Here is an 8335-nt window from a genome sequence, read left to right as displayed (position 1 = left end):
AATTTGCTCCCGTCTCAAAACCGACCATGAGACCACCATGAGACGACAGAATTTATTAAAACGCTCAAATATATTGCGTCCAACGATTGTATCCAACGATGTTACGTCAGGTTACGTCTGTTTCTGAACAGAGTGCGCTAGATTGCATCTCCCTTGTCTCGATTGTGGCCTGTCTTCGAGTTTCATGGACGAGTGAGGCGGCAACTCGTACGGTAAACACGTAAGAGAGCTGCCATCGGTCTCGAAATGATAGACCCCGTCAATGCCAAGCGCGTTATGCATTGATTGCTGCAGTAACGGCGATAAGCCGTCGCGACCGTATAATTAGTTCGATTCCAAGGATTATGCAGAGAATTGGGGCGCGGGCGGGGGCGGGGGAGGGGAGAGATAACACACGCGAGGCTCGCTGTGAATGTGGCGCAGAAGCAGATATGATTGCAGTCCTTCGTCGAATGCAGTGACGCGAGAATGGCGGAAGGACCGGAATTGAGTTTTTTCGATTTGCGTACGGTGCACGATCATTTTGATCAGGCGCTCATGGAAAACGATGATATTGACTTGAAGGCGTATCTGGATGCCTACAACGAGTTGTACAAGTAAGTAGTGCCGCTCTATCGCTATTGCTATTGTTTGACATAACCTCAATGTCACACACGGGTGTCAAATTGTTCGACACCGTCAGTGTCCTTTGAAACGTTTCGAAACGACATAAAAATTCAGGTCGCATGACGACACAACGAAATAAATCTACGTTATCTGTTTAGAAAGATCGCTTACATCAGGCATTGTCTCAATATACGCAAGTGTATACAGCTCTATCATGCGGCTTCTTTTCTTTATCTGAAGAGTAAAATTCTGCATATTTTGCAAGTTTTGAAAAGCGTATGCGACAAAATGAAAAAAATCTGAGTCACGTGTCAAGGCAGCATTTCCATGATATACGCTATTATCAGAGATAATGCTTCTTGTCATTGTTTATTACGTTTCTCTTGAATCAGCAAGATAATCGCGCTATCTCTTCTGTATTTGTGACGTCAAAGAGTTTAGATTGCTTCCGCGTAAAGCGCGTAAAACGCATTGCGTAACCATGCCATATGGACAGATTTTTTCAGTTAATGGGCAGTGTCTTCAGTTTTGTGTCCTCTGATTTGAAGCAGAAGATAGACATATTGGCCGAGTTGAGAAACAAAGATAATCAGAATTATACAACCGTCAAGACCATGATCGAGTACGAAAGGGAGAATAAACTGTTGGAGAAGGCCGACTTCGTTAATGGCGCACGTACTTTACTACGGTTACATAGAGGTTTAGGTATTGCCGTCATTGTTTGGCTGGCGTTGACTCACCGGGATTCACGATTCACGCATACGTTTTGGCCTTCTAGATTTTATTAGGGAATTTTTACGGCAACTGGGTGATCTTACGGACGTCGACAAGACGTCCAGTTGTTGTCAGGATGCGTACAACAAAACCCTGGCGAAGCATCATCCGTGGGTGATTAGGAAAGCTGCGATAGTCGCGATGTACACTATGCCAACTAGGGAGATGTTATTGAAGAAGGTAAAGCGACTAGTGGATTTACTTTAAGGAGCTCGAGACAGGAGGAAATAACATTTCTCTAACACGCCTGACTCTTCAGGTCTGTGGTGAAAATGTCCAGCGAAACGTAGACATTCTACCGAAGATGTTGGAGGTGACTGCCGACGTGTTCGATCGTACACACACGGTTTTTGATAATTATCGGTTGCATACGCTACCATAAGCGATAGTAGAGAGATAAAATGGGGGAGAGAGAGAGAGAGAGAGAGACAAGGGAGAGAGTGGGAGAAACATTTATAAAACCAATGTTGCATTTTGTCGATACTATTATAGCTTTTCGAGGCACCGCACGCGATATTCCATATGTTCGAGATAATGTGATATATACGTAATTACCGTACTACTTGTCGATGTAATAAAATAAGCACGCTCACTTTTGGGGACATGTATTTCTTTTATGGGCGATTTTACGTATACTGATGATGTACAAATAATAGGCACGTACGTACTACAATAAGTGTATCATTTTTATAAGATGACATGTTTGTTGCGGCTTAGCGCGCGTGCACAAAATTTATTTCGCCACGCGAACAGGTCTGAGCATATCGCGTCGTTTCTCTTCTCCGCTCGAATGCTCGCGTATATTGATTACAGTCTGTATTTCGATGTTTCTATAACAGTATTGTATAAAAACTTAATAGCGATAAAGTGAAGGGACGGGTAATAAGATTATACAGCCTGTCTCATGTGTCGCTATCTAATGCTTAAATTGACGCCGAGTATTTAATTGGTGAGAGAGACAGAGAGAGAGAGAGAGAGAGAGAGAGAGAGAGAGAGAGAGAGAGAAATTTCTCGGGGAAATGCCGTATTCTCTCAGAGCGAAAATCCTCGAAACGAAATGGTTGATAAACGCGTCTGATTTAATAATAAACTACTGTAACATATAATTAAAATCATTTTTAATGAATTCACAATACTGAAGTCATTGGTGTTGTGATTGCGGTGTTGTTTGTTATCATCGTAACCGTAGAATTCGAGAGCGAGATGTTTTCGACCAGCATACCTGCAACAATGGAAAACTTGATCGATAACGCGAACGTCGCGCAACAAACGCCGCGACGGCGGACTCGAACGATGGCGGGCCGCCGTTTCTACATTCAGGATCGCGGCCTTACCGGCTATGCTGGCGGTGAGAAAGCAGACGGCGCTGCCGGCGAAGAAGGCTCGCACCACGACACTGGTGACTTGCTCCTTCTTTTCTGGCGCCAAAGAGGAGAGGCAGCCAATCATGATACCGATCGCACTTGGATTCGCGAAGCCGCACAATGCAAACGTGGCGATCGTTTCCGCCCTGCCGTATATCCTGCCTTGCATCTTGTACTCGCCCATCCTCTGGTACGCGACCAGTTCATTTATCACTGTCTTGAGACCTATCAATGTGCCCACGTCCTCGCAATGTTCCCAAGGAACACCCATGACCCAACTTAGCGGCATAAATACTTTCGCCAGGATGATCTGTAAATTCACGCGACTGTGAGTTTCACGCTCGGAAGAAGCGAGAAAGAAGCCTGTCGTCTGTCGTGAGTGACTCGTTACCTCGAGAGACAGGGCTTCGTAACCGACGAGGCCGCCGAACCAAGAGAGCAGGGCGTTGAAGAACGCGATGAAAGACACGAAGGCCACGATATTCGCGATTATGCCCAAGATAATCGGTAGCGCGGCTAATGCACCATTGGTAGCAGCGCCTAAGATGCTGGTGTCCGATCTAAACATGATTATCCACGAACCCTCGTGATTATCGAATTGAGAGGGACGAACGAGCGAGCGAGCAGGCGAGCAGCAACGTACTTCTCACGTCACTTACGATTTCTCCAGCTTCATGTTCTCGAACTTCGTCTGACTCTGCTCGAGCTCCGGGTAAAAGAGCTTGGAGTAGCACAGGGACGCGGGCGCGGACATCACGGAGGCGGTGATCAGGTAGACTGGTTGCGCGCCGAACGCGATGTAAGCGGCCAATATCGAACCTGCAACGGAGCCGAACGGACAGGACTCTGCATGTTATACGAGTCGAGCGAAGCGAGGGTTGTACGAGTTGTACGGAAAAGCCATTACAGACCGGAAACCGTGGAAAATCCCGAGCATATTATAGCGTGAATCTCCGAGGACGTCAGCTTGTTCAGGTACGGAGCGATTAGCAGAGGAGATTCCGACTGAAAAATGAGTGATTTTATTATCGAATTCGGGAGTACGAGAGATTTATTCCGATACATTTATTCCGATACACGAACGAGATATATTACCATGCCGATGAAAGGGTTGGCGACCGCGCATATCGACTCACACAGGGTTGTACCCATTACTCTTTGCAAGATCCATCCTAGTTTCAAGATAATCCATTGCATAGCGCCGAGATACGACAAGACTTGCACTATGAAACTGAAGAAGAAGATCACAGGCAACACCTAATGGAATAAAATATCGGTCCTGGTAGTGATCTGTGACAATTTACGAGATTACAAGATCCGGCCAGCCGTAATCGAGACCTCGCGGCGAAATCATAGAATTCGGCAATTTTTCAGTGGTAAAATTTTACGTGCTATTGATAGTTAAATTTACTAGGATGGGAAAAAAGTACTTTGTTGATAAAATTATGTCGAGCTAACACAATCTTGTTAAACAATTGGTTGTTAGTATTCATATTTTAAGTTATGTTTATCTAATATATGTATGAAGAGGCATCGAGATTACTCTAGCCGATCTTTGTGTGTTTTCGTTAAATATATCAGTGAGAGAAAGAAAGTTCAACCAACAGAGAACGCGAAAACTCCCTTGTTGACTAAATCCTCGGAGAACACGAATCTTGCGCCGGCTTTAGCGAAGTCCAAAAAGATAGCCACTCTGCCGGACACACATTGGAAGACGCTACGTCCGACCTCCCATCGAATCGTGATGAGTCCAAATGTAAATTGCAAAAACAGGCCCAAAATGACGGTACTCCAATTGATCTGTACGTATTTAATTAACGGGCATGACAGTAAATATGACAAGAGGGTAGTAGAGTAGCATTGAGTGCGAGAGTAAGTCAGCAAAGAAAATTCTATCGGGCACAATAGACTGACGAGGAAAGACGAAGAGACAGAAGGAGGGGGAAGGCTAAAGGATGAAATTATATAAAAGGCCCTTTTACTCGGAAACTGAATATGTTATGTTTATCCGAAGCCAACACGGTTGAAAAATATATCGTTGCTTTCTGTCTTTAGCTTGATGTACGTAGATGAGTTTGCTTTCCTGAGTTCCTCCAGGATCCCCTTAATTCTAGCTGGAATTAGCTAACCCTCGATAATTTTCCTCAGTATCGCTCGCGTATGCGTTAGAGTAATTGGAATGCGTTTGCGTCGATGCGACAGATAGGGGACGATTATTACATAAAGAGTCAAATTAGTGAGTCAACTGTTTTTCTCCGTACTACGAATGTGAAGACGAATCGACCGATAAGATGATCGCCGACGATATCTTGACGCATCCACAAAGCTTTATCCTTTCAGGATACAATGTACTAACCTGTCTCGGATGTTTGGAAAATATCAGTCCCAGTCCCAGTATGACGATAACACCGAGGCCACTAACTAATCTCTCTCTCGAGTCTGCGGTATCGATAACGAGGAAAGTAATAATGACGATGAACACGATCAAGTAGAAGATCGTCGCTCCAAAGCGCGTCACGAGCCTGCAAATTTTATTCGCACACGTAAATCATAATTTAGACAAATTTATTACGTTTTTTTGACGAAGAATCACATCAATTTCTTTTTTTTTCTTTTTTTACTTGGTATCTCGTAAGCGCACTAAGGAACTTGTCATTGGCTTGAAACGTTGTGCGATGCGCTTGCCGAAATATCGCTTCACGATCAGGAAGTAAACTAGGCCAACGTAAACGACTCCCACGATTATGAGCAGCATGCCGTAACCACCGCACCATCCGAATTCGCATCGTCTCCCCGAGGCTGAGAAACGTATTGTTGTCGTCGATTACAACGTTGCGGCCGCATCGATTTTTCAGTCATCTCAAGCTCGTCGTCACCGGTATATTTCGCCGGTCGAACAAGTCGAGTTGAGAATCTAAATTGAATGAAATCGCGCGGAATGAAACAACACCAAGGAGAAAATACCTGAGTTTTTCCAATATATCCCCGCGTAGATTATGTAGGCCAGAATGAGTAGATTCAATAGCATCACGCCGCAAATCTTGATGACCCTTCGATTCTTCGAGAGAAATGCTTCGATCGGCTCTTTTTTGGCTGCCCGATGACCTTCCGGTTTCTCGTGACGAGAAAGAACATCCTGTGTGAGCGTGATAATACGTGTTAATATTATATTTCGGGTCATTTGTTGCGCGCTACACGCGCGATATGCGACGGCATTAATGCGCGACCGCGCTGCGTTTTGTTATCGTCTGTGTTTGAGTTTCCATATTAAAGCGAGTATAAAATGAAATCCCGTGGATTACAGCGGTATACAGCCTCGATAATAGCGGAGCGAAACATTATCGTGCACTTTGCTAAGCGCATTACGCCGCGACCATTGTTCTCGAAACTGTTTGCGCGCACGAATGTGAAATTTTCATTGCACGTTCGGTCGGTATCGAACAAAGTTTCGCGATAAGTGGCGATAAGAACGTTACGAGAGCGTTACGAAAAGGAAGCTTGAAACGATATATTTACCTGATTCGCGTTGGTTTCACTTTTTCGACGGCCGCTCTCCAATTCCTCTAATTCATTGTCCTATTCATTAGGAATAACAGAATATTTCCAAATTATTTTTCGAGCAATGTTTCGTTTCGTTTCGTTTTGTTACAAACCGACCGAAGAATTGAGAACATTAGAAAATTGTAGCAATTACGGCACGGTACTTGGCGGTGCTTGGGAATTTAATAGAAGGCTTGAATTTTGGATAAAAACAGTTTTGAAGAGACTGATTACGTCGCGTATTTCAAGAAAACCAAGAGGATTGAACCAAGAGGATTGAATCTAGTCGCTCGAACCAGTTCGCTGACGGTAAAAGAGAAATAGATTTTACATAGAACGCCTGATTCACTCTGCCAGACATGGTTCGCCGCTGTGTACACTGCACTGTACAATATACGCGCTGCTAAAACGTGTCCTCCTTTCGTCGTACTTTTCGCATCAAAATGACGCGAATTGGAAAAACACGTCTCGTCGATGCGTGAAAGTAACAACGATCATTCCTGCATGAATGCCTCAATGCGCACAAATTTCTCGCACTTAGGCACTTCACAATCTCGTTGAGATCAACCGGCAGGTACAACAGGGTTGATAACAGGGCAATTTCGTAAAACTTCGGCGCAATTTAAGTCACCGTAATCTGGTTTGTGCACACCGTCGTTGTCGAAGCACGAGTAATGTCCAGTGCATTTTATGCGTCACGTTACATAATATCGTAGATCATGTTTCGAGCCGCTTTTCGCTCATTCCCGTCTCATCGCTCCCGATGTCGTCTCATACTTTGTGGATCAGATAATGTGTCATTGGTATCTTCATTGATCGTGGTATCGGTCGATCAGAGACTATCAATTGCGCACTAGATAACCGAGAACTCGAGGTACATTGTTTGCTGAGCGAAAGCGACTTGACACTGGAGAATGACGTACACACATGGCAAGGTATATCAGCGTTGCTTCACTCATGTGCAATGAAGTAAGCCTCGAGGCAACTGAAAATTACCACTATTCAGGTGTAGTCAGGTAACGTCGACGAAGAATGTGAGTGGGGGTGTCCAATGTCTTAGCGTCATGCTGTACTTGACAAGGAGGAAAGTAAGCATTTTTATTTCCCGTCACGGCGTGACTTTCGTGAATTGATGGATTTGATGATGCGTATCTCAAATCTGCGACATTTCTCGTCGCCTCTCGATCTTCTTTGATTAATTTTAAATTAATTACAATTGATACAAGTGGAACTTTGATGTCCCATTTTCATTTTTTACGATTTCAATTTTGCACATTAAGCAGCTTAAAGATTTCTCGTTAGAATTTCACGGAGATAATAATGTTGATAGTAGAGATGATAATAGAAAATTTTTAATGCGACATTCATTGCTCACCGCGGAAATTGCAAGAATTTTTATCCGTAATTTATCGATTGTTTCATGTTCTTTTCTGCGCTTAGATCATTATAAGTGGGAGAATGTGGAATGAGGAAAAATATGATGATGAACCGCATACAGGCATGCTTATTTTTATATCTATAGTGAACAGTAATTCCCCGAACCATCATGCTATCAATCGTGAATATCTGAACGATCGAAATTTTTAGAAATCCCATTTAATCGATCACGTGTGATCATCAGTTCACGAAACTCACAGACATTTCTCGAACTGCAAAAAGCTGCAAGCGTTATTAATAATTGTTCTGTTGCTCTTTCATGCTCCCATGAAAATACGATTTCTCGTCTGACAAATTATGAATTTCAGGTTTCATTCTCACTTTTCTCACTTCTCTTTCCATCTCTACACTTTCACTGCAGCGCTGTAACTACGCCCATGGAAAAAGGAAAAGACGCGTTATCAAATATTTACATAACGCGTCTGAATTATGTATAAATATTTCCATTTATATCGAAGCGCGTCTTACACACATACTCCTCGCGTCACCGTTTCGTCATATCCGTTTTGTGTGACTCGAGACGCATGGAATTTTGTTTATTTCGCGCGGCGATACTGTCAGTGCTACGACTTATCTCCTCTATCATTATATCTGTAAAAAGTGCTTCAATTATT

The 8335-nt window shown here is 43.6% G+C and overlaps 2 protein-coding genes across 4 annotated transcripts; one reads left to right on the top strand and one right to left on the bottom strand.

The window, feature by feature from the left end:
* The first annotated feature begins 201 nt into the window (after nucleotides 1-201).
* LOC105188723 (ceramide-1-phosphate transfer protein) lies at nucleotides 202-2428 on the top strand. The gene is made up of 4 exons (XM_011150321.3): nucleotides 202-596; nucleotides 1103-1311; nucleotides 1385-1560; nucleotides 1640-2428. Exons 1-4 carry the CDS (start codon nucleotides 469-471, stop codon nucleotides 1760-1762), a joined length of 636 nt encoding a protein of 211 aa, XP_011148623.1. The 5' UTR covers nucleotides 202-468; the 3' UTR covers nucleotides 1763-2428.
* On the bottom strand, nucleotides 2187-7475 carry CNT2 (Concentrative nucleoside transporter 2). Of its 3 annotated transcripts, XM_011150323.3 has the most exons (12): nucleotides 6616-7469; nucleotides 6261-6320; nucleotides 5709-5880; nucleotides 5366-5543; nucleotides 5101-5266; nucleotides 4350-4544; nucleotides 3840-4001; nucleotides 3656-3749; nucleotides 3404-3563; nucleotides 3136-3304; nucleotides 2715-3054; nucleotides 2187-2602 (listed from the first exon to the last, which is right to left on the bottom strand). In XM_011150323.3, the coding sequence occupies exons 1-12, from the start codon at nucleotides 6643-6645 to the stop codon at nucleotides 2508-2510; spliced, it is 1821 nt and encodes a 606-aa protein (XP_011148625.1). In that variant the 5' UTR covers nucleotides 6646-7469; the 3' UTR covers nucleotides 2187-2507. The 3 variants fall into 3 exon arrangements, with proteins under 3 accessions (XP_011148625.1, XP_025156584.1, XP_025156585.1); XM_025300799.1 differs by having other exon boundaries at nucleotides 2715-3304; nucleotides 6616-7475; XM_025300800.1 differs by having other exon boundaries at nucleotides 2715-3304; nucleotides 6937-7473.
* Nucleotides 7476-8335: the final 860 nt, after the last annotated feature.

The sequence above is a fragment of the Harpegnathos saltator genome, unplaced genomic scaffold, assembly GCF_003227715.2.
Source record: "Harpegnathos saltator strain DR-91 unplaced genomic scaffold, Hsal_v8.6 scaffold384, whole genome shotgun sequence".
Classification (NCBI taxonomy): Eukaryota; Metazoa; Arthropoda; class Insecta; order Hymenoptera; family Formicidae; genus Harpegnathos; species Harpegnathos saltator.
Note: the sequence above shows the minus strand (reverse complement) of the source record. Positions and strands in the feature narration are given on the sequence as shown.

Excerpts from the sequence above, each read along its gene's own strand:
- LOC105188723 (XM_011150321.3), top strand. The coding sequence starts at position 469 with ATGGCGGAAGGACCGGAATTGAGTTTTTTCGATTTGCGTACGGTGCAC. Across the intron at positions 1,312-1,384 it reads ACGGTTACATAGAGGTTTAG|ATTTTATTAGGGAATTTTTA; the intron begins GTATTGCCGTCA and ends TTGGCCTTCTAG. Across the intron at positions 1,561-1,639 it reads GGGAGATGTTATTGAAGAAG|GTCTGTGGTGAAAATGTCCA; the intron begins GTAAAGCGACTA and ends CTGACTCTTCAG.
- CNT2 (XM_025300799.1), bottom strand. The coding sequence starts at position 6,645 with ATGTCTGGCAGAGTGAATCAGGCGTTCTAT. Across the intron at positions 4,545-5,100 it reads TTTCCAAACATCCGAGACAG|ATCAATTGGAGTACCGTCAT; the intron begins GTTAGTACATTG and ends AAATACGTACAG. Across the intron at positions 3,750-3,839 it reads CCAACCCTTTCATCGGCATG|TCGGAATCTCCTCTGCTAAT; the intron begins GTAATATATCTC and ends CTCATTTTTCAG.